Below are 26135 nucleotides of genomic sequence, written 5' to 3'. Positions count from 1 at the left end.
TGTAAAGAAGGAAGCCTGTGTTAAAAATCCACTCCAAGTCATCCATTGTTTGCAGCAAAGCTGTTTAGTGACACTGCAAGACAACACGGCAAAGAAACACACTTTTTGACCTAAATTAAAAACGACAGGTTTGGGTCAAATCCAATACAATACAGCCATGAGTGAAACTGTCTGAATTTAAGTATTGTGGCGGCAGCATCATGTTAGGGGTAAGCTTGTCAACGACAGGGCCTGGAAGTTTGTCAGGATCAAACTAAAAATGAAAAGAGCAAAGCCCAGGTAAAAAGTTGGAGGAAAACCCACCTCAGTCTTCTGAGAACCTCAACCTCACCCTTTATTTTTCAGCAGGATGTTAATGTTAAAGCCAAAAACACACCAGAATGGCTTTCCAAGAGGTGTTGAGTGGTTCCTGAGTGGTCCAGTATCAGTCCTGACTTATTTGAGAGTGAGTGAGTGTGTGTGCTTGTGTGTGTGGAGCAGTACCCGGCGAGCGATGCGGGGATTCTCAGGGTTGTCTTTAACAGTGATGGTCAGTCTGTACTCTCCCACCCTTTCTCTGTCCAGAGGCCTGTTCACCTGCACCATCCCTGTCTGAGAGGGGGATAGAGAGATCATGGAGGAGTGATTACGCACAAGATGGAGGATAGACCTGACTTATCAATTATACCATATCCTTCTCTTTTCAATGTCTCTCTATAACCATGTTTCCATCCACAGTTTTTATGTGAGTTTTTAAGTCATACCGTATATATTTAAAATAATCACGACAGCAGAGATGGAAAAAGGAAGTTTCGTACAATTTAATAAATGGCGACAGATCATTTGTTTGTTCTACATGGTGGCATCTTTTTGTGTCTGTAAAATTCTCGCTCTCATCCATAATAATCTAATCATGTAGACTAGTCAACCCACACAGCCTACCAGCACTGTATCTGCGAGCTGTTGGCTAGAGCGCACATGCCAAGACCAGAGTAGGCATATTTGCTATTTAATTCAACAGTTTTTGTGAAAAAACTGTTGTTATTTTTTTATCCTTTATTTAACTAGGCAAATCAGTTAAAAACTATTATTTACAATGACGTCCTAGGAACAGTGGGTTAACTGCCTTGTTCAGGGCCTGAAGACAGACTTTTACCTTGTCAGGTCAGGTTTCGATCTAGCAACCTTTCAGTTACTGGCCCAACGCTCTAACCACTAGGTTACCTGCTGCCCCAAAATGTGATGGAAACACACCAAACTCTCAATTTTTATTTGGTACATGAACACTTAAGTGAAAAATTACATTTTGTGTGCACTATGTCATCACATGTTATTTCCACTTGGTGGAAACCACTGGAGGGAAAATTAGCATATTTTCTTATTTTCTTGGGGATTTTAGAATATTCACATGAAAATCTGTCACCAATTGGATCCTGACTTTTTATCAATTTATTTTGTCTACATTTTCAGGACAAGCCCTTCTTCTCACTTCTCTATCCTTTCTGCCCCTTTTACTCCCTCCATTCCTCCCCCTCCCTTCCTGTCCCTCTCTCTCTCTCAATCTCTGTCTCTCTCTCTCACAGTGTCATTGATGTAGAAAGCTCCATCGTGGTTTCCGGCAGTGATGTTGTAGGTGAGCAGGGCATTGCGTCCACTGTCCATGTCCCGTGCTTGGACCGTGGTCACCAAGGTGTGGATGGACGCCCCCTCTCTCACACTGATGTTGTGGGGCAGGTTCAACAGCATGGGGTCGTTGTCATTGATGTCCAGCACGTGGACACCCACCACCACCTGGGAGATGGAGAGGACACATGATAGTGTCACACTTGGTCTTAGTGTGTGTGTTTGTGTGTGGACGCACACATGTGTTGTGTTCATATAAGTGTCTGAGCATGTCAGCAGGAAGCACCACAGGATCAGTGCATGTCTGTACGTGTTTGTGTTTCTGTGAACATGTGTATGAACATACAATGCTGATGCGTGGTGGGTTGCCCAGGTCTTTGGCCATGACAGTGATGTTGTAGAAGGGTGTGGTCTCTCTGTCCAGCTCCACATCTCTCCTCACACGCAGCTCTCCCTCCACTGGAGATACCACAAACTCATCTAACAGAGAAAGAGAGAGCAAGAGAGGGGAAGCATGATTCGTTTTTTACTAGCCTTATACTGCAAACACACACACACACACACAAACAAACACACACGCACATGCACACACACATGGATAGTAGCTCACCTGCATTTATACCCCACCCCCTCCCCCACAAAGACACACACACACAAACACCCTACTCACTCTGGGGGTCTCCGGCAGTGATGCTGTACTCCACTTTGCCGTTGAGCCCAGAGTCCTGGTCGATGGCCTTGAGGGTCCAGACCCGAGGCCCCGGCTGGCCCTCTGTTATCTCAAAGGGCCCCTCATAGGGCTTGGTGAAGGTGGGGGTCACATCGTTCACATCCAGGACATTCACCAACACCTGGAAAAGACCGGTGGAAACAACCTGAATAGAGATCTTTATGGTCTATAACAGTGGTTCGTGAACTGTGGGGGTCGGCAGGGGGGGATCGGGGGTCCATATACAGTTGAAGTCGGAAGATTACATACACCTTAGCCAAATACATTTAAACTCAGTTTTTCACAATTCCTGACATTTAATCCTAGTAAAAAATCCATGTATTAGGTCTGTTAGGATAGCCCCTTTATTTTAAGATTGTGAAATATCAGAATAATAGTATAGAGAATGATTTAATTCAGCTTTTATTTATTTCATCACACTCCCAGTGGGTCAGAAGTTTACATACACTCAATTAGTATTTGGTAGCACAGCCTTTAAATTGTTTGACTTGGGTCAAACGTTTCGGGTAGCCTTCCACAAGATTCCTACAATAATTTGGGGGAATTTTGGCCCATTCCTCCTGACCGAGCTGGTGTAACTGAGTCAGGTTTGTAGGCCTCCTTGCTCACACATGATTTTTCAGTTCTGCCCACACATTTTCTATAGGATTGAGGTCATGATTTTGTGATAGCCACTCCAATAGCTTGACTTTGTAGTCCTTAAGCCATTTTGACACCACTTTGGACGTATGCTTGAGGTCATTGTCTATTTGAAAGACCAATTTGCGAACAAGCTTTAACTTCCTGACTGATGTCTTGAGATGTTGCTTTAATATACCCGAATGATTTCCCTCCCTTATGATAACATCTATTTTGTGAAGTGCACCAGTACCTCCTGCAGCAAAGCGCCCCCACAACATGATGCTGCCACCCCCGTGCTTCACGGTTGGGATGGTGTTCTTCGGCTTGCAAGCTTCCCACTTTTTCCTCCAAACATAACGATGGTCATTATGGTCAAACAGTTCTATTGTATTTCATCAGACCAAAGGACATTTCTCCAAAAAGTATGATCTTTGTCCCTATGTGCAGTTGCAAACCATAGTCTGGCTTTTTTATGGTGGTTTTGGAGCAGTGGCTTCTTCCTTGCTGAGCGGCCTTTCAGGTTACGTCAATATATAAGACTCGTTTTACTGTGGATATAGATACTTTTGTACCTGTTTCCTCCAGCATCTTCACAAAGTTCGTTGCTGTTGTTCTGGGATTGATTTGCACTTTTCGCACGAAAGTACGTTCATCTCTAGGAGACAGAACGGGTGTCCTTCCAGAGCGGCATTGTCACGCCCTGGCCATAGTTTGCTTTGTATGTTTATAGGTTTTGTTTGGTCAGGGTGTGATCTGAGTGGGCTTTCTATGTTGTATGTCTAGTTTGTCTGTTTCTGTGTTTGGCCTGATATGGTTCTCAATTAGAGGCAGGTGTTAGTCGTTGTCTCTGATTGGGAACCATATTTAGGTAGCCTGTTTTGTCATTGTGGGTTATTGTCTATGTGTAGTGTCTGTGTCAGCACGATTGTTCATTAGCTTCACGGTTGTCACTTTGTTGTTTTGTAGTGTTTGGTTTTTCAATTAAAATGACGAACACTTACCACGCTGCGTATTGGTCCGATCCTTGATACACCTCTTCAGACGAAGAGGAGGAAATCCGTGACAGGTATGACGGCTGCATGGTCCCATGGTGTTTATACTTGCGTACTATTGTTTGTACAGATGAACGTGGTACCTTCAGGTGTTTGGAAATTTCTCCCAAGGATAAACCAGACTTGTGGAGGTCTCCAATGGTTTTTCTGAGATCTTGGCTGCTTTCCTTTGAGTTTCCCATGATGTCAAGCAAAGAGGCACTGAGTTTGAAGGTAGGTCTTGAAATACATCCACAGGTACACGTCCAATTGTAATGGTTGAAAACAGAGTTTTAATGACTCCAACCTAAGTGTATGGAAACTTCCGACTTCGACTGTATAGTATTATTATTATTATTTTGGTGGGGTTGGGACTCAGTTCGGCTTTCAACTTGCTCTAAAATTGTGATAGTAGAAATAGCTGAAATTGTTTTCCTTTTGTCATGCCAGTCATACCTTAGAGTTATTTATAACTTGTCAGAAATGCCCAGATGAACTTGGCCATGAAAATTAGTTTAAAACTGCAAAATATTCTCTGCACCCTATGATAAAATGTGTAGAATTGCAGGAAATATGCTTTGAACCTATAACATTTTCGCTTCACCAGCAAGAGGGGTGTAAACTGTTTGTGTCATGAACAATGCTTGAGCCCATAGAAATCGACATGGCATGGGGGGGGGGGGTGTTCCCCAATGCTGGAAGGCTGGAGAAAGTTTGGGAACCCCTGGTCTGTACGTATGTCATTCACACGATGGTCCGGGTGCCTTGTAAGGATCAGTCGCCGAGAAGGTAATCTACCTTTATCATCGGTCCTATTAGCCAACGTACAATAAATCGATAATAAAATAGACAAACTACAGCACATATATCATACCAACTGAACATTAAAAACTGTAATACCTTATGTTTCACCGAGTAGTGGCTGAACGACACCATGTTTAACATACAGCTGGTGGGTTTTAAGCTTTTTCGGCAGAATGGAAACGCGCCCTCTGTATATTTGTAAACAACACCCGGTGCACAAAATCGAAGGAAGTCTCAAGGTTTTGCTCGCCTGAGGTAGAGTATCTCATGATAAGCTATAGACCACACTATATACCAAGAGAGATTTCATCTGTATTTTTAGTAGCTGTCTATATACCGCCGCAGACTGATGCTGGCACGTAAGACTGCACTCAATGAGCTGTATACGGACATAAGCAAACAGCAAAACGCTCATCCAGAGGTGGCGCTCCAATTGGCCGGGGACTGTAATGCAGAAAAACCTCATCTACCTACCAATCTCTACCAGCATGTTAAAACAAAGACTAGAACACCTTTAATCCACACACAGAGACGCATACAGAACTCTCCTTCGATCCTCCATTTGGCAAATCTGACCAGAATTAAATCCTCCTGATTTCTGCTTACAAGCAAAAACTATAGCAGGAAACACCAGTGACTCTGTAAATAAGAAAGTGGTCAGATGAAGCAGATGCTAAATTACAGGACTGTTTTGCTAGCACAGGCTGGAATATGTTCCGGGATTCTTCAGATGGCATTGAGGTGTACACCACATCAGTCACTGGCTTCATCAATAAGTGCATCGATGACGTTGTTGTGGCATGGGATTGCAAACCATTACAGACTACAAAGGGAAGCACAGTCGCAAGCTGCCAAGTGACACGAACCTACCAGACGTGCTAAATTACTTCTATGCTCGCTTTGAGGTAAGTAACACTTAAACATGCATGGGAGCACCAGCTGTTCTGGATGACTGTGTGATCACGCTCTCCGTAAGCCAATGTGAGTAAGAAGTTTAAACAGGTCAACATTCACAAGACCGAAGGGTCAGACAGATTACCACTACGTGTACTGCGAGCATGCGCTGACCAACTGGCAAGTGTCTTCACTGACATTTTCAACCAGTCCCTGACTGAGTCTGTAACACCAACATGTTTCAAGCAGACCAACATAATCCCTGTGCCCAAGAAAACTAAGGTAGCCTGCCTAAATGACTGCTGACCTGTAGCACTCACATCTGTAGCCATGAAGTGCTTTGAAAGGCTGATCATGACTCACATCAACACCATTATCCCAGAAACACTAGACCCTCTCCAATTTGCATACTGCCCTAATAGATTCACAGATGATGCATCTCTATTGCAGTCAACACTGCCCTTCCCCACCTGGACAAAAATAACACTTATGTGAGAAGGCTATTCATTGAGTTACAGCTGAGCTTTCAACACCATAGTGCCCTCAAAGCTCATTGTGAAGCTAAGGAAAGCTACCTCTGCAACTGGAACCTGGATTTCTTGATGGGCCGCCCCCAGGTGGTAAGGGTAGGGAACAACACATCCGCCATACTGATCCTCACACGTGGGCCCTTCAGGGATGCGTGCTCAGTTCCCTCCTGTACTCCCTGTTCACTCATGACTACATGGCCACGCACGACTCCAACACTACCATCAAGTTTGCTGATGACACAACAGTGGTAGGCCTGATCAGCAACAACGATGAGACAGCCTATAGGGAGAAGGTCATAGACCTTTCCGTGTGGTGCCAGGACAACATTTTCTCCCCTCAACGTGATCAAGATAAAGGAGATGATTGTGGACTACAGGAAAAGGAGGACCGAGCATGCCCCCATTCTCATCGACGGGGCTGAAGTAGAACAGGTTGAGAGTGTCAAGTTCCTTGGTGTCCACATCACCAACAAACTATCATGGTCCAAACACACTAGGACAGCCATGAAGACAAAGCCTCTTCCCCCTCAGGAGACTGAAAACATTTGGCATGGGTCACCAGATCCTCAAAAGGTTCTACAGCTGCAACATCGAGAGCATCACTGCATCACTGCCTGGTATGGCAACTGCTCTAAAAGGCCCTAAAAATAGTCAAAGAACCCAGCCACCCTAGTCTTATACTGTTCTCTCTGCTACTGCACGGCAAGTGGTACCGGAGCGCCAAGTCTGGGTCCAAAAGGCTTCTACCCCCAAGCCATAAGACTCCTGAACAGCTAATCAAAGGGCTACACAGACCCCTCTTTTACGCTGCTGCTACTCTCTGTTTATAATCTACGCATAGTCACTTTATCTCTACCTACATGTACATATTACCTCAATTACCTCGACTAACCGATGTCCCCGCACATTGACTTTGTACTGGTACCCCCACTATACAGCCTTGCTTGTTATTTTACTGCTGCTGTTAAAATTATTTGTTACTTTTATTTTCTATTGATAGTTTTTTTCTTAAAACTTCTTGTATTTGGCGCATGTGACAAATAACATTTGATTTGATGTTTATGATGTGATTAAAGGGATAGTTAACTTTTTGGAAAACATTTTTGTGGTCATTAATTTGACTAAACAAAAACGCCTGCATATGCCACAGATTGCAAGTACAATATGATGTGTGTATGAACTACATTAACCTGTTAGGAATAATATGATGATTCCAATGCCAGAATAAAACAATTATCATGAGAGGGCCATGAACAGTACCTAGTAATGCTGCATACTGCTAGAAATCTCAGATGGTTAGCTTTTTCAAATCAAAAGATCCAGTAAATAGTATGAAAAATAGTAAATCTTATGAAAATATGATAGACCCTATTCCTGAAAAATGAGGGAATAGGGCCTGAATATTTTTTATGATAATATACATACATTTACAATCAACTTTACAAATTACATCCTAAAAGATTTCAGCTGCCTTATTACTGTAATAAATTATCATATAACATGGTTAGCACAAATGTACATTATTTATGGTTCACGGCTTTCATTCATTCTTGTGTCCCTCCCCTACTGAAACTCAGAGTTGGTTAGCCATTCTATGAATTCGTTACGATCTTAGCTTTCATCTCCTATAAAAGTTGTCTGTCTGCGATGAACACAATGTGGTTTTGTTTCACATCGACAAATAATGTTCACGTTTTTTAAATTAAACTAGATATAGTAAAACCGAATTGACGGACAGTCCAACCAGTGAAGGAAAGTGCAGGTAGGACTTCCCAGCTGTGGATATGAAACCCAATACCCCAGAGTCTTCAAAGGCAAACTCAAGCTGGGAAGCGTGGCTATCAGCCAAAACTGTTGCAAAACGAATGGCTTTAAATAAGCTGATTTATAAGTAAATTACCTTGTTAAAACAATTAAATTATAACTGCATGTTATGATGAACATGCAGTGTAAAAAGAGTTACTGTCATGTTGTGTGTGTATGTGTGTGTCATTGTCATCACCGTGGTGCTGGAAGTCAGGCGGAGGGCATGGATAGGACACTGGTCCGTTGCTGTGACGATAAGTGCGTAGTGTCCATTGCTGATCTCAAAGTCCAGCTCCTTCACTGCAACAATCCGTCCCTGGACACATACACATGCACAAAAAGACAAATACTTTAACACTCAATGCTATTCTAAATACTGTACACTTACATCCTACACATAGTACCAGACCTGGGTTCAAATACAACTTGAAATCTTTCAAATACTTAGAGCGGCTGCTCTTGAGGATAGGGAGACGCTAGCGTCTCAACTGGCCAATTCCCTGGGGAAATGCAGAGCGCCAGATTCAAATAAAATGTTATACAATTCAAAATTTCATTAAATCACACATGTAAACATACTCAATTAAAGCTACACTCGTTGTGAATCCAGCCAACATCTCAGATTTAAAAAATGCTTTTCGTCGAAAGCATAAGAAGCTATTATCTGATAGTATGCACCCATCTGACACCAGTAGTAAACAAAAGAGCTAGCGTAGCAGGCGCTACACAAAACACTGAAATAAAATATAAAATATGCATTACCTTTGACAAGCTTCTTTTTTTGGTACTCCAATATGTCCCATAAACATCACAATTGGTAATTTTTAAAAATTAATTCCGTCCATGTATACCCAAAATGTCCATTTATAAAGCACGTTTGATCCAGAAAAAAACAGCTTTCCAAAACACAACGTCACTACAAAAGATTTCAAAAGTTGCCTATAAACTTTGCCAAAATATTTCAGACTACTCAGACTGTAATACAACTTTAGGTATTTTTAAACGTTAATAATCGATCAAATTGTAGACTGGGCAATCTGTATTCAATACAGCAAGTAAACAAACCATGCTCCTTTTTTCGTCTTACGCAACTCTCAACAGTGTAACCTTGTTCCAGGATGTGCTTCTTCTTCGTTGCACAAATTATTAACCTCAACCAAATTCCAAAGACTGGTGACATCCAGTGGAAGTCTTAGGAACTGTAAAATGGTCCCTATCAAATTTCCCTTGGCAAAGACAACTGAGGGAACGGTCAGAGGCAAAAATAAAAATAAAACATCTGAACAGTTAGTCCTCTGGGTTTTGCCTGCTCCATGAGTTCTGTTATAGTCACAGACATGATTGAACCAGTTTTAGAAACTTCAGAGAGTTTTCTATCCACATCTAATAATCATATGCATATCATATATTCCTGGCATGAGTAGCAGGAAGTTGAAATTGGGCACGCTATTTATCCAAAAGTGAAAATGCTGCCCCCTATACCTTAACAGGTTTTAACCTTCCTAGTGTCCCTCATGGGCAGGGTTAGCACTTCTGCAACAATTCTGATACTAAAAGATGGGCCGATGGGAAAGTGAGTTTTTGTTTTGTTTATCTAAAACAATTTTTACAGAAAGTTCATACTTTTTCTTGCCACTGTATGTGATAATAGTATGTGAACCCTTTGGAATGACCTGTATTTCTGCATGAGTTAGTCATAACATTTGATCTGATATTCATCTTGGTCACAACAATAGACAAACATAGTGTGCTTAAACTAAAAACACACAAATTGTGTTTTTCTTGTCTATTTTGAAAACATAATTTAAACATTCACAGTGTAGATAGGAAAAAGTATGTGAACCCCTAGGCTAATGACTTCTCCAAAAGCTAATTTGAGTCAGGAGTCAGCTAACCTTGGAGTCCAAACAAAAACACTCACAAAATTAGAGTTTGCTATTCACAAGAATGTGAACAATGCTTCGAACAAAAGATATCTTAGAAGACCTAAGATTAAGAATTGTCGATTTGCACAATGCTGGAAAGGGTTAGAAAAGTATCTCTAAAAACCTTAATGTTCATCAGTCCACAGTAGGACAAATTGTTCAAGTTCAGCACTGTTGCTATTCTCCCTAGGAATGGCCGTTCTGCAAAGACGACTGCAAGACCACAGTGCAGAATGCTCAATGAGTTTCAGAAGAATCCTAGAGTGTCAGCTAAAGACTTACAGAAATCTCTGGAACAAAATTTTCTGTGGACAGATAAAACTAAAGTTGAGTTGTTTGGAAGGAACACACAACCCTATGTGTGGAGAAAAAAAGGCACAGCACACCAACATCAAAATCACATCCCAACTGTAAAGTATGGTGGAGAGAGCATCATGGTTTGGGGCTGCTTTGCTTGCTCAGGGTCTGGACAGCGTGCTATAATCAACAGAAAAATATATTCCCAAGTTTATCAAGACATTTTGCAGGAGAATCAAAGGCTATAGTGGCTAGCAGAAGTTTTCTCCCACCCTTGGCATTTTTCCTATTTTCTAGCCTTACAACCTGGAATTAAAGTAGATTTTTGGGGGGTTTGTATAATTTGTTTTACACAATATTCCTACCACTTTGAAGATGCTAAATATGTTTTATTGTGAAACAAACAAGAAATAAGGAAAAAAACTGAACTTGAACGTCCATAACTATTCACTCCCCCAAAGTCAACACTTTGTAGATGCACCTTTTGCAGCAAACACAGCTGCAAGTCTTTTGGTGTATGTCTCTATAAGCTTGGCACATATAGCCACTGGAATTTTTGACCATTCTTCAAGGCAAAACTGCTCCATCTCCTTCAAGTTGGATGGGTTCCTGCTGGTGTACAGCAATCTTTAAGTCCTACCACAGATTCTACACTGGATTGAGGTCTGGGCTTTGACTAGGCCATTCCAAGACATTTCATGTGTCCCCTTAAACCACTCGAGTTTTGCTTTATTAGTATGATTAGGGTCATTGTCATGCTGGAAGGTGAACCTCTGTCCCAGTCTCAAATCTCTGGAAGACCGAAACAGGTTTCCCTCAAGAATTTACCTGTATTTTGTGCCATCCATTATTCCTTCAATTCTGACCAGTTTCCCAGGCCCTGCCGTTGAAAAACATCCCCACGGCATGATGCTGCCACGACAATGCTTCACTATGGGGATGTTGTTCTCGGGGTGATGAAAGGTTATGGGTTTGCGCCAGACATAGCGTTTTTCTTGATGGCCAAAAAGCTCAATTTTAGTCTCATCTGACCAGAGAACCATTTTCCATATGTTTGGGGAGTCTCCCACATAACTTTTGGCGAACACCAAATGCATTTGCTTATTTTAAAATTTTCGTATTTTTTCTGATCAAGACAAAGGAGATGATTGTGGACTTCAGGAAAAAGAGGACCGAGCATGCCCCATTCTCATCGACGGGGCTGCAGTGGAGCAGGTTGAGAGCTTCAAGCTCCTTGGTGTCCACATCACCAACAAACTAACATGGTCCAAACACACCGTGACAGTTGTGAATCGGGTACGACAAAACCTATTTCCCCCCAGGAGACTGAAAAGATTTGGCATGGGTCCTCAGATCCTCAAAAGATTCTACAGCTGCACCATCAAGAGCACTGGTTGCATCACTGCCTGGTATGGCAACTGCTTGTCCTCCGACCGCATGGCACACAGACGGTAGAGTGAATGGCCCAGACCTCTATTCCAGGCGGTGTCAGAGGAAGGCCCTGAACATTTTCAAAGACTCCAGCCACCCTAGTCATAGACTGTTCTCTATGCTACCACACGGTAAGCGGTACCGGAGCACCAATTCTCGGTCCAAGAGGCTTCTAAACAGCTTCTACTCCAAAGCCATAAGACTCCTGAACATCTAGTCAAATGGTTACCCAGACTATTCACAATTACCCCCACACCACTGCCACGCTCTGTTGTCATCTATGCATAGTCACTCTACCTACATGTACATACTACCTCAACTAACCGGTGTCCCCGAACATTGACTCTGTACCGGCACCCCCCTGTGTATATTGTTATTTTTTACTGCTTCTCTTTAATTGCTTGTTACATTTATCTCTTATTCTTATCCATATTTTTTAAAACTGCACTGTCGGTTAGGGGCTCATAAATAAGCCTTTAACTGTAAGGTCTACACCTGTTGTATTCGGTGCATGTGACAAATAAAATTTGATTTGAAGCAATTACTTTTTTTCTGGCCACTCTTCCGTAAAGCCCAGCTCTGTGGGGTGTACGGCTTACAGTGGTTCTATGGACAGATACTCCAATCCCCACTGTGGAGCTTTGCGGCTCCTTCAGGGTTATCATTAGTCTCTTTGATGCCTCTCTGATTAATGCCCTCCTTGTCTGGTCAGTGAGTTTTTGATGGCGGCCCTCTCTTGGCAGGTTTGTTGTGGTGCCATATTCTTTACATTTTTTAATAATGGATTTAACGGTGCTCCGTGGGATGTTCAAAGTTTCTGATATTGTTTTTATAAAACTACCCTGATCTGTACTTCTCCACAACTTTGTCCCTGTTTGGAGAGCTCCTTCATGGTGCCCCTTGCTATGTGGTGTTGCAGATTCTGGGGCCTTTCAGAACAGGTGTAGGTGCTTCTACACCTGCATTTCTTGTGGTTTTAGGCTGGGTTTCAGTACACCACTTTGATATATCAGCTGATGTAAGAAAGGCTATATAAATTTATTTGATTTGTGTATATATACTAAGATCATGTTACAGATCATGTGACACTTAGATTGCACACAGGTGAATATTATTTAACTAATTGTGTGACTTCTGAAGGTAATTGGTTGCACCAGATCTTATTTAGGGGCTTCATAGCAAAGGAGGTGAATATATAAGCACGCGCCACTTTTCTGTTTTTTATTTGTTACATTTTTTTAAACAAGTAATTTTTTTCATTTCACTTCACCAATCTGGACTATTTTGTGTATGTCCATTACATGAAATCCAAAATAAAATCAATTTAAATTACAGGATGTAATGCAACAAAATAGGAAAAAATGCCAAGGGGGATGAATGCTTTTGCAAGGCACTGTATATGTCCGCCAAATGAAGCTCAACAGAAGTCGAGTGACGCAATAGGACAACGAACCAAAACACAGAGGTCAATCAACAAAGATTGGCTTCAACAGAAGGAAATACGCCTTCTGGAGTGACCCAGTCAGAGTCCTGAACTCAACCCGATTTAAAATGCTGTGGCATGACCTCGAGAGCGGTTCACACCAGATATCCTAAGAATATTGCTGAACTGAAACAAATTTTGTAAAGACCAATGGTTCAAAATTCCTCCTGACCGTTGTGCAGGTCTGATCCGCAACTGCAAAAAATGTTTGGTTAACTTTACTGCTGCCAAAGGAGGTCAACCAGTTATTAAATGCAAGGATTCACATATGTTTTCCAACCTACACTGTGAATGTTTACACAGTGTGTTCAAAAAAGACATGAAAACATATAATTGTTTGTGTGTTATTAGCTTAAGCAGACTGTGTTTGTCTAGTGTTGTGATATAGATGAAGATCAGATCAAATGTTATGGCCAATGTATGCAGAAATCCAGGTAATTCCAAAAGGGTTCACACACTTTTTCTTGCCACTGTATGACCGCCAAATACTTCTGGACATCAGATCGACATTTATTATTAACCTTGATTTCAATTTCAAATCCGACTTTAACACCAACTCAGCTGTTCCCTTGTTCATACCGGACCCCATTTCTTTGTTTCATGGACTACCAAAACACTGCAGGCGTAGACACATGAGACGTGCCGGCATCCTGATGAGATTGAGACTAAGAGAATATCGACTAGCACCCCCCTCTGTTCTATTGGCAAATGTCCAGTCACTTGAGAAAAAGATGGATGAGCTTCGTTCCAGAGTCTCCTATCAGAGACTTGAAAATCTGTAATATTATATGCCTTGCAGAGACGTGGCTGGATGATTCTATGTACGTAGGACTCAGTGGTTTCTCCATGCAGCGACACGATCGGACGAACGCAGCCTCTGGCAAGTCCAAAAGGAGAGGGCTATGTCTCTTTATAAACAACAACTGGTGCGCAACTTACAATGCGAAGCAAATCTCAAGCTTTTTCTCACCTGATATAGAATACCAAGAGAGTTTTAATCCGTAATCATCACTGCTGTATACATCACTCCACCACTTTGGCAGTCAACGAACTGTATTGGGCCATAAACAAACAAGAAACCTCTCACCCAGAAGCAGCATTTCTGATGAACTTAAAACCGTTCTACCTCACTTCTACCAACACATCTCCTGCGCTACTATGGCTTCTAAAACTTTAGACCACTTACAGTGCCTTGCGAAAGTATTCGACCCCCTTGAACTTTGCGACCTTTTGCCACATTTCAGGCTTCAAACATAAAGATATAAAACTGTATTTTTTGTGAAGAATCAACAACAAGTGGGACACAATCATGAAGTGGAACGACATTTATTGGATATTTCAAACTTTTTTAACAAATCAAAAACTGAAAAATTGGGCGTGCAAAATTATTCAGCCCCCTTAAGTTAATAATTTGTAGCGCCACCTTTTGCTGCGATTACAGCTGTAAGTCGCTTGGGGTATGTCTCTATCAGTTTTGCACATCGAGAGACTGAAATTTTTTCCCATTCCTCCTTGCAAAACAGCTCGAGCTCAGTGAGGTTGGATGGAGAGCATTTGTGAACAGCAGTTTTCAGTTCTTTCCACAGATTCTCGATTGGATTCAGGTCTGGACTTTCACTTGGCCATTCTAACAGCTGGATATGTTTATTTTTGAACCATTCCATTGTAGATTTTGCTTTATGTTTTGGATCATTGTCTTGTTGGAAGACAAATCTCCGTCCCAGTCTCAGGATGGCGTAAGTCGTCCTGTCGTATCGTGTCCCTTGTATATATCGTTTCTTTTTCGTTTTTACATATTTTTCTTTGCATATCTTTAAAAACATTTTGCTAAACCTAAGCTTCCAAATACTCTCCTGCAACCCGCCTCACCCAATGTAGCTATTTTTTCCTAAAGTATTTATATTTACTTCGGAACCGGAACCCCTCAACTGAAGCTAGCCAGCTAACCACCAGCTATGCTAGCGGTCCTGAGCTAACCGGTCATCAGCTAACCTTTAGCTCGGAAAGCTCTCGCCAGTTCAAACAACGCGACGCTAACCAGAGCATAACGGACCTATTTATTTTTTATCCCCGGATTCCCACCGCAAACAGAACATTTTTCAGCTGGATCTTCACAACGAGCTATCTAGCTAAACCGCAACCCCGGATGATTACTCCTGGCTAGCGTTTCCACCCACTTAGCTTGAAGCTAGCCCGGCCAGAGCACCTGTGCTTACCACTGTAGCATACTCCTGGGCTACAATACCCGGGCCCACGACCGGTCTATCGATGTCACCGCATGAAGAGGAATAAACAGACTCACCCCATCGCGACGTCCCCCAAAGGCTAACTCTCTAGTCCTTGGTATCTCCTTGCTTGCTAATTCGGCCTGCTAACTGCTAGCTTGTTTAGCCCTGGTCCGCTAACTGCTACCTTGTTTACCCCGGCCTGCTAACTGTTAGCTTCTTAGCACAGGCCTGCAAACCGTCTGCATCGCCGTGTCCCAAACATTCACTGGACTGTACTTTCTATCGCTTTCCGATTTTTAATTTGTTTATACCTTCCGGAAACCTGCCTCACCCAATATGATACGGAATCGCTATTATTTTAAATTTTTAGAACACACTCAAGAACCCCCAGAAGCTAACCAGCTAACTAGCTACAAGCTATTTAGTCATTGTTAGTTTTTTAACCTGGATAACACTCGCCAGTCCAGCTTCCCTGCCCCATCCACCGCTGCCCCCTGGACACTGATCACTTGGCTACATAGCTGATGCACGCTGGACTGTCCATTAATCACGGTACTCCATTCTGCTTGTTTGTTTTATCTGTCGGCCCCGTTGCCTAGTCAACGCCATTTACCTGCTGTTGTGCTAGCTGATTAGCTGTAGTTGTCTCACCTACTGTTTTAGCTAGCCTTCCCAATTCAACACCTGTGATTACTGTATGCCTCGCTGTATGTCTCTCTCAAATGTCAATATGCCTTGTATACTGTTGCTCAGGTTAGTTATCATTGTTTTCGTTCACAATGGACCCCCGAGTTCCACTCTTCATACCCCTGATACCTCCTTTGTCCCACGTCCCACACATGCGGTGACCTCACCCATTACAACCAGCATGTCCAGAGATACAACCTCTCTCATCATCACCCAGTGCCTGGGCTTACCCCCGCTGTACCCGCACCCCACCATACCCCTGTCTGCGCATTATGCCCTGAATATATTCTACCATGCCCAGAAACCTGCTCCTCTTATTCTCTGTCCCCAAGGCTCCAGGCGACCAGTTTTGATAGCCTTTAGCCGCACCCTCATACTACTCCTTCTCTGTTCCGCGGGTGATGTGTAGGTAAACCTAGGCCCTGCATGTCCCCAGGCACCCTCATTTGTTGACTTCTGTGATCAAAAAAGCCTTGGTTTCATGCATGTCAACATCAGAAGCCTCATCCCTAAGTTTGTTTTACTCACTGCTTTAGCACACTCTGCTAACCCTGATGTCCTTGCGGTGTCTGAATCCTGGCTCAGGAAGGCCACCAAAAATTCAGAGATTTCCATACCCAACTATAACATCTTCCATCAAGATAGAACTGCCAAAGGGGGAGAAGTTAGCCTGCAAAGTAATGTCATACTTTCCAGGTCCATACCCAAACAGTTCGAACTACTAATTTTGAAAATTACTCTCTCCAGAAATAAGTCTCTCACTGTTACCGCCTACTAATGTCCCCCCTCAGCTCCCAGCTGTGCCCTGGACACCATTTGTGAATTGATCGCCCCCCATCTAGCTTCAGAGTTTGTTCTGTTAGGTGACCTAAACTGGGATATGCTTAACACCCCGGCAGTCCTACAATCTAAGATAGATGCCCTCAATCTCACACAAATCATCAAGGAACCCACCAGGTACAACCCTGTAAGCAAGGGCACCCTCATTGACGTCATCCTGACCAACTGGCCCTCCAAATACACCTCAGCTGTCTTCAACCAGGATCTCAGCGATCACTGCCTCATTGCCTGTATCCGCTACGGAGCTGCAGTCAAACGACCACCCCTCATCACTGTCAAACGCTCCCTAAAACACTTCTGTGAGCAGGCCTTTCTAATCGACCTGGCCCGGGTATCCTGGAAGGACATTGACCTCAACCCGTCAGTTGAGGATGCCTGGTCATTCTTTAAAAGTAACTTCCTCACCATTTTAGATAAGCATGCTCCGTTCAAAAAATACAGAACTAAGAACAGATACAGCCCTTGGTTCACTCCAGACCTGACTGCCCTCGACCAGCACAAACATATCTTGTGGCGGACTGCAATAGCATCAAATAGTCCCCGCAATATGCAAATGTTAAGGGAAGTAAAGGAAACAATACACGTAGTCAGTCAGGAAAGCTAAGGCCAGCTTCTGCAGGCAGATGTTTGCATCCTGTCGCTCCAACTCCAACAAGTTCTGGGACACGGAAGTCCATGGAGAACAAGAGCACCTCCTCCCAGCTGCCCACTGTACTGAGGCTAGGTAACACGGTCACCACCGATAAATCCATGATTATCGAAAACTTCAACAAGCATTTCTCAACGGCTGGCCATGCCTTCCGCCTGGCTACTCCAACCTCGGCCAACAGCTCCGCCCCCCCTGCAGCTCCTCGCCCAAGCCTCTCCAGGTTCTCCTTTACCCAAATCCAGATAGCAGATGTTCTGAAAGAGCTGCAAAACCTGGACCCGTATAAATCAGCTGGGCTTGACAATCTGGACCCTCTATTTCTGAAACTATCCGCCGTCATTGTCGCAACCCCTATTACCAGCCTGTTCAACCTCTCATATCGTCTGAGATCCCCAAGGACTGGAAAGCTGCCACAGTCATCCCCCTCTTCAAAGGGGGAGACACCCTGGAGCCAAACTGTTACAGACCTATATCTATCCTGCCCTGCCTATCTAAGGTCTTCGAAATCCAAGTCAACAAACAGGTCACTGACCATCTCGAATCCCACCGTACCTTCTCCGCTGTGCAATCTGGTTTCCGAGCCGGTCACGGGTGCACCTCAGCCACACTCAAGGTACTAAACGATATCATAACCGCCATCGATAAAAGAAAGTACTGTGCAGCCATCTTCATCGACCTTGCCAAGGCTTTCGACTCTGTCAATCACCATATTCTTATCGGCAGACTCAGTAGCCTCGGTTTTTCGGATGACTGCCTTGCCTGGTTCACCAATTACTTTGAAGACAGGGTTAGGGTTAGGGTTAGTTCAGTGTGTCAAATCGGAGGGCATGCTGTCTGGTCCTCTGGCAGTCTCTATGGGGGTGCCACAGGGTTCAATTCTCGGGCCGACTCTTTTCTCTGTATATATCAATGATGTTGCTCTTGCTGCGGGCGATTCCCTGATCCACCTCTACGCAAACGACACCATTCTATATACTTTCGGCCCGTCATTGGACACTGTGCTATCTAACCTCCAAACGAGCTTCAATGCCATACAACACTCCTTCCGTGGCCTCCAACTGCTCTTAAACGCTAGTAAAACCAAATGCATGCTTTTCAACCGATCGCTGCCTGCACCCGCATGCCCGACTAGCATCACCACCCTGGATGGTTCCGACCTTGAATATGTGGACATCTATAAGTACCTAGGTGTCTGGCTAGACTGCAAACTCTCCTTCCAGACTCATATCAAACATCTCCAATCGAAAATCAAGAGTCGGCTTTCTATTCCGCAACAAAGCCTCCTTCACTCACGCCGCCAAGCTTACCCTAGTAAAATTGACTATCCTACCGATCCTCGACTTCGGCGATGTCATCTACAAAATTGCTTCCAACACTCTACTCAGCAAACTGAATGCAGTTTATCACAGTGCCATCAGTTTTGTCACTAAAGCACCTTATACCACCCACCACTGCGACTTGTATGCTCTAGTCGGCTGGCCCTCGCTACATATTTGTCGCCAGACCCACTGGAGCACGCGCTCCAGCAGGTGTATCTCACTGATCATCCCTAAAGCCAACACCTCATTTGGCCGCCTTTCGTTCCAGTACTCTGCTGCCTGTGACTGGAACGAATTGCAAAAATCACTGAAGTTGGAGACTTTTATCTCCCTCACCAACTTCAAACATCAGCTATCTGAGCAGCTAACCGATCGCTGCAGCTGTACATAGTCTAATGGTGAATAACCCACCCATTTTCACCGACCTCATCCCCACACTGTTTTTATTTATTTACTTTTCTGCTCTTTTGCACACCAATATCTCTACCTGTACATGACCATCTGATCATTTATGACTCCAGTGTTAATCTGCAAAATTGTAATTATTCGCCTACCTCCTCATGCCTTTTGCACACATTGTATATAGACTCCCCTTTTTTTCTACTGTGTTATTGACTTGTTAATTGTTTACTCCATGTGTAACTCTGTGTTGTCTGTTCACACTGCTATGCTTTATCTTGGCCAGGTCGCAGTTGCAAATGAGAACTTGTTCTCAACTAGCCTACCTGGTTAAATAAAGGTGAAATAAAAAAACAAATAAAAAAGGTATTTTGCAGACTCCATCAGGGTTTCTTCCAGAATGGTCCTGTATTTGGCTCCATCCATCTTCCCATCAATTTTAACCATCTTCCCTGTCCCTGCTGAAGAAAAACAGGCCCAAACCATGATGCTGCCACCACCATGTTTGACAGTGGGGATGGTGTGTTCAGGGTGATGAGCTGTGTTGCTTTTACGCCAAACATAACGTTTTGCATTGTTGCCAAAAAGTTCAATTTTGGTTTCATCTGACCAGAGCACCTTCTTCCACATGTTTGGTGTCTCCCCAGGTGGCTTGTGGCAAACTTTAAACAACACTTTTTATGGATATCTTTAAGAAATGGCTTTCTTCTTGCCACTCTTCCATAAAGGCCAGATTTGTGCAATATACGACTGATTATTGTCCTATGGACAGAGTCTCCCACCTCAGCTGTAGATCTCTGCAGTTCATCCAGAGTGATCATGGGCCTCTTGGCTGCATCTCTGATCAGTCTTCTCCTTGTATGAGCTGAAAGTTTAGAGGGACGGCCAGGTCTTGGTAGATTTGCAGTGGTCTGATACTCCTTCCATTTCAATATTATCGCTTGCACAGTGCTCCTTGGGATGTTTAAAGCTTGGGAAATCTTTTTGTATCCAAATCCGGCTTTAAACTTCTTCACAACAGTATCTCGGACCTGCCTGGTGTGTTCCTTGTTCTTCATGATGCTCTCTGCGCTTTTAACGGACCTCTGAGACTATCACAGTGCAGATGCATTCATACGGAGACTTTATTACACACAGGTGGATTGTATTTATCATTATAGTCATTTAGGTCAACATTGGATCATCCAGAGATCCTCACTGAACTTCTGGAGAGCGTTTGCTGCACTGAAAGTAAAGGGGCTGAATAATTTTGCACGCCCAATATTTCAGTTTTTGATTAGTTAAAAAAGTTTGAAATATCCAATAAATGTCGTTCCACTTGCTGTCCAGGTCTGCGTGCGTAATGGGTGGCACCGCATGCGTAATCCACAGTGAAATGACCACCCCTCATCACTGTCAAACGCTCCCTAAAACACTTCAGCGAGCAGGCCTTTCTAATCGACCTGGCCCGGGTAATCTGGAAGGATATTGACTTCATCCCGTCAGTAAAGGAAAATTGATTGCTCTTTAAAAGTGCTTTCCCTTCCATCTTAAATAAGCACGCCCCATTCAACAAAATGTAGAACTAAGAACAGATATAGCTCTTGGTTCATCCAAGAATTGACTGCCCTTGACCAGCACAAAAATATCCTGTTGCGTTCTGCATTAGCATCGAATAGCCCCCTCGATATGCAACTTTTCAGGGAAGTCAGGAACCAATATACACATATACACAGGGAGATAGGAAAGCTATGGCTAGCTTTTTCAAACAGAAATTTGCATCCTGTAGCACAATTTCCAAAACGTTTTGGGAAACTGTAAAGTCCATGAAGAATAAGAGCACCTCCTCCCAGCTGCCCACTGCACTGAGGATAGGAAACATTGTCACCACCCCTACTCGGGAAAAATCCATCCAGAAAATGTGTTTTTGAGGTCACATGTCATTTCAATGCTAGCCTATAGGAAAAACAAATAGATGTCCCCCCCCCTCCTCCCTCTCTGCAGATGACTTCGTCAACCATTTTGAAAAGAAGGTCGACGACATCCGATCCTCGTTTGCTAAGTCAAACGACACCGCTGGTTCTGCTCATACTGCCCTACCCTGTGCTCTGACCTCTTTCTCCCCTCTCTCTCCAGATGAAATCTCGCGTCTTGTGACGGCCGGCCGCCCAACAACCTGCCCGCTTGACCCTATCCCCTCCTCTCTTCTCCAGACCATTTCCGGAGACCTTCTCCCTTACCTCACCTCGCTCATCAACTCATCCCTGACCGCTGGCTACGTCCCTTCCGTCTTCAAGAGAGCGAGAGTTGCACCCCTTCTGAAAAAACCTACACTCGATCCCTCCGATGTCAACAACTACAGACCAGTATCCCTTCTTTCTTTTCTCTCCAAAACTCTTGAACGTGCCGTCCTTGGCCAGCTCTCCCGCTATCTCTCTCAGAATGACCTTCTTGATCCAAATCAGTCAGGTTTCAAGACTAGTCATTCAACTGAGACTGCTCTTCTCTGTATCACGGAGGCGCTCCGCACCGCTAAAGCTAACTCTCTCTCCTCTGCTCTCATCCTTCTAGACCTATCGGCTGCCTTCGATACTGTGAACCATCAGATCCTCCTCTCCACCCTCTCCGAGTTGGGCATCTCCCGGCGCGGCCCACGCTTGGATTGCGTCCTACCTGACAGGTCGCTCCTACCAGGTGGCGTCTCCTCACCACGCGCTCTCACCACTGGTGTCCCCCAGGGCTCTGTTCTAGGCCCTCTCCTATTCTCGCTATACACCAAGTCACTTGGCTCTGTCATAACCTCACATGGTCTCTCCTATCATTGCTATGCAGACGACACACAATTAATCTTCTCCTTTCCAACTTCTGATGACCAGGTGGCGAATCGCATCTCTGCATGTCTGGCAGACATATCAGTGTGGATGACGGATCACCACCTCAAGCTGAACCTCGGCAAGACGGAGCTGCTCTTCCTCCCGGGAAGGACTGCCCGTTCCATGATCTCGCCATCACGGTTGACAACTCCATTGTGTCCTCCTCCCAGAGCGCTAAGAACCTTGGCGTGATCCTGGACAACACCCTGTCGTTCTCAACTAACATCAAGGCGGTGGCCCGTTCCTGTAGGTTCATGCTCTACAACATCCGCAGAGTACGACCCTGCCTCACACAGGAAGCGGCGCAGGTCCTAATCCAGGCACTTGTCATCTCCCGTCTGGATTACTGCAACTCGCTGTTGGCTGTGCTCCCTGCCTGTGCCATTAAACCCCTACAACTCATCCAGAACGCCGCAGCCCGTCTGGTGTTCAACCTTCCCAAGTTCTCTCACGTCACCCCGCTCCTCCGCTCTCTCCACTGGCTTCCAGTTGAAGCTCGCATCCGCTACAAGACCATGGTGCTTGCCTACAGAGCTGTGAGGGGAACGGCACCTCAGTACCTCCAGGCTCTGATCAGGCCCTACACCCAAACAAGGGCACTGCGTTCATCCACCTCTGGCCTGCTCGCCTCCCTACCACTGAGGAAGTACAGTTCCCGCTCAGCCCAGTCAAAACTGTTCGCTGCTCTGGCCCCCCAATGGTGGAACAAACTCCCTCACGACGCCAGGACAGCGGAGTCAATCACCACCTTCCGGAGACACCTGAAACCCCACCTCTTTAAGGAATACCTAGGATAGGATAAAGTAATCCTTCTCACCCCCCCCCTTAAAAGATTTAGATGCACTATTGTAAAGTGGCTATTCCACTGGATGTCATAAGGTGAATGCACCAATTTGTAAGTCGCTCTGGATAAGAGCGTCTGCTAAATGACTTAAATGTAAATGTAAAATGTCAACAGTCTTTAGAATGTCGTTTTTTGGAAATTAAGAGGGACTTTATCGAACAAGCTGGGACCCTTGCAAAAGGAGGAAGATCTTCAAAGGTAAGTTATTTATTTTATCGCTATTTGAGATGCTGTGATGCCTGTGCTGTTTTGAAAAAGTATTTTGGTGTGGGGCGCTGTCCTCAGATAATCTGATGGTATCATTTCGCCGTAAAGCCTTTTTGACAACTTGTATTTTCATGAGTTTTGAATATTACGATTTTTGTATTTTGAATTTTGGCAATTTCAGCGGCTGTTGTCGTAGCTGCACGCAAGCGGGACACCGTACCTACTCCACTATGCAATCTGGTTACCAAGCTGATCATGGGTGCACCTCAGCCACGCTCAAGGTCCTAAACAAGATCATAACTGCAATCGACAAAAGACAGTACTGTGCAACCGTCTTCATCGGCCTGGCCAAGGTTTTCGACTCTGTCAAACACTGTGCTCTTATCGGCAGACTCAATAACTTTGGCTTCTGAAATGACTGCCTCGCCTGGTTCACAAACTACTTCTCAGATCGAGTTCAGTGTGACAAATTGTCCGGACCTCCGGCAGTCTCTATGGTGGGCCACAGGGTTCAATTCTCGGGCCGACTCATTTCTCTGTATACATCAATGATGTCGCTATCGCTGCTATCGCTGACTCTCTGATCCACCTCTACGCAGATGACACCATTCTGTATACATCTGGCCCTTCTTTGGACACTGTCAACAACCCTCCAAACGAGCTTCAATGCCATACAACACTCCTTCCGAGGCCTCCAACTGCTTTTAAATTCTCGTAAAACTTAGTGCATGCTCTTCAACCGATAGCTGCACGTACCCCCCATCACTACTCTGGACGGTTCTGACTTAGAATATGTGGACAACTACAAATACCTAGGTTTCTGGCTAGACTGTAAACTCTCCTTCCAGACTCACACTAAGCATCTCCAATCCAAAATTAAATCTAGAAGCTTGATGATTAAGATGGGGACGTGTGTCGCTACACATTTATTGGTGAACAGGGAGTACAAGAGGGGGCTGAGAGAGAGGGTCCCAGAAATAACATGGTGTTGTTTTGTTAGATAAAATCCTTTTTCATGTCCTAAAAAGGTCCATATAGCATGCACAATCGATTTTGTATTTCTACTTATTCAATTTGCAAAGACACTCGTCACGTTCTGACCCTAGTTCTTGTGTTATTTCTTTGTTTTAGTTGGTCAGGACGTGAGTTGGGTGGGTATTCTATGTTTCTTGGTTGGGTTTCTTGTTTTCCCTGATATGGTTCTCATTGTCTCTGATTGGGAACCATATTTAGGTACCCTGTTTTCTGTTGGGGTTTGTGGGTGGTTATTTTCAGTCTTTGTGTGTCTGCACCAGATAGAACTGTTTCGGTTGTCACTTTGTTGTTTTGTGTTCTGCCGTTACAGAACCACACACCAAAAAAGGACCAAGCAGTGTGGTAACAGGCAGCAGCAGCAGGAGCAGCGCGATAAGGAGGAATGGACATGGGAGGACAATCTAGATGGCAAGGGTTGCTACACATGGGAGGAGATTCTGGCTGGAAGGGATCGCCTCCCATGGGAACAGGTGGAGGCAGCCAAGAGAGCGGAGGCAGCAAAGGGAGCCAGCGCTTTGAGGGAACACTGCTGGCAAGAGAGCCTGAGAGGCAGCCCCAAAAATGTCTTGGGGGTGGGCACACAGGGAGTGTGGCTAAGGCAGGTAGGAGACCTGCACCAACTCCCAGTGCTTATCGTGGACATAGGGGGCGTTGTGTCGGGCAGGCACCGTGTTATGCGGTGGAGCGCACAGTGTCCCCGGTGCGTGAGCATAGCCCGGTGCGGTACATTCCAGCTCCTCGTATCGGCCGGGCATCGAGCCAGGTGCCATGAAGCCGGCTATACGCATCTGGTCTCCAGTGCGTCTCCTCGGGCCGGCATATATGGCACCAGCCTTACATATGGCATCCCCGGTTCTCCAGCACAGCGCAGTGCGGGCTATTCCACCTCGCCGCACTGGCCTGGCTACGGGGAGCATTCAACCAGGTAAGGTTGGGCAGGCTCGGTGCTCCAGATCTCCAGTGCGCCTTCTCGGTCCGGTCTATCCGGTGCCATCTCCACGCACCAGCCCTCCGGTGGCAGCCCCCCGCACCAGGCTTCCTGTGTGTCTCCAGAGCCCAGTACACCCTGTTCCTGCTCCTCGCACTCGCCCTGACGTGCGTGTCCTTGGCCCAGTACCACCAGTGCCGGCATCACGCACCAGGCCACCAGCGCGCCTTCAGGGTCCAGTACTCCCTCTTCCCGCTCCTCGCACTCGCCCTGAGGTGCGTGTCCCCAGCCCGGTACCACCAGTGCCGGCGCCACGCACCAGGCCTACAGTGCGCCCCGCCTGTCCTGAGCCGCCAGAGTCTTCCGCCTGTCCTGAGCCGCCAGAGTCTCCCTCCAGCCAGCCAGCCAGGAGCCGCCAGAGTCTCCCGCCAGCCAGCCAGGAGCCGCCAGAGCTTTCAGTCAGCCAGGAGCCGCCAGAGCCGCCTGTCACGCCGGCGATGCCGGAATTGCGCTTCTGTCCGGAGCTGCCCCTCAGTCCAGTGGGGCCCTTTAGTAGGGTTGCCAGTCCTAGATTGGCGGCGAGGGTCGCCGTTCGTAGGAGGCCACAGAAGCGGACTAAGACTACGGTGGAGTGGGGTCCACGTCCAGAGCCAGAGTCGCAACCGCGGACAGATGCCCACCCAGACCCTCCCCTATAGGAGGGGACTCGTTTGTCACTTTGTTGTTTTGTGTTTTTGAAGTGTTCAGTTTTCCATTAAAAAGATGAACACTAACCACGACTCGCTTTGGTCCTCTATCTCCAGACAACAACCGTTACACTCGTTCAATTTGCAAAGAAGGGAAACTGTGAAAATATCACCCTAAATGTTGTTCAATGAGTTAAATCACCTTTGTATGTATCCCTAGGAGATCCTAGAAGGTAACAAGACTTCACTATATCATTAGGGGTGTAGTATATCCTATAGGACACCATATTTGATCAGAGAGCGACGC

The 26135-nt window shown here is 45.1% G+C and overlaps 1 protein-coding gene across 1 annotated transcript in view; it reads right to left on the bottom strand.

The window, feature by feature from the left end:
• The window catches only part of LOC118363666 (cadherin-23-like), a 544503-nt gene that overhangs the window by 75020 nt on the left and 443348 nt on the right, over nucleotides 1–26135 (bottom strand). Inside the window, exons 38-42 of the mRNA XM_052486131.1 lie at nucleotides 8215–8334; nucleotides 2273–2453; nucleotides 1949–2082; nucleotides 1561–1770; nucleotides 484–591 (exon numbers count right to left, since the gene is read on the bottom strand). Of these exons, the coding sequence (XP_052342091.1) occupies nucleotides 484–591; nucleotides 1561–1770; nucleotides 1949–2082; nucleotides 2273–2453; nucleotides 8215–8334 (753 nt within the window). The remainder of the gene's footprint in view (nucleotides 1–483; nucleotides 592–1560; nucleotides 1771–1948; nucleotides 2083–2272; nucleotides 2454–8214; nucleotides 8335–26135) is intronic.

The sequence above is a fragment of the Oncorhynchus keta genome, chromosome 3 (assembly GCF_023373465.1).
Source record: "Oncorhynchus keta strain PuntledgeMale-10-30-2019 chromosome 3, Oket_V2, whole genome shotgun sequence".
In the NCBI taxonomy this organism is placed as follows: domain Eukaryota; kingdom Metazoa; phylum Chordata; class Actinopteri; order Salmoniformes; family Salmonidae; genus Oncorhynchus; species Oncorhynchus keta.
The sequence above is the reverse complement of the archived record's forward strand: the minus strand, read 5'-3'. Positions and strand labels throughout refer to the sequence as shown.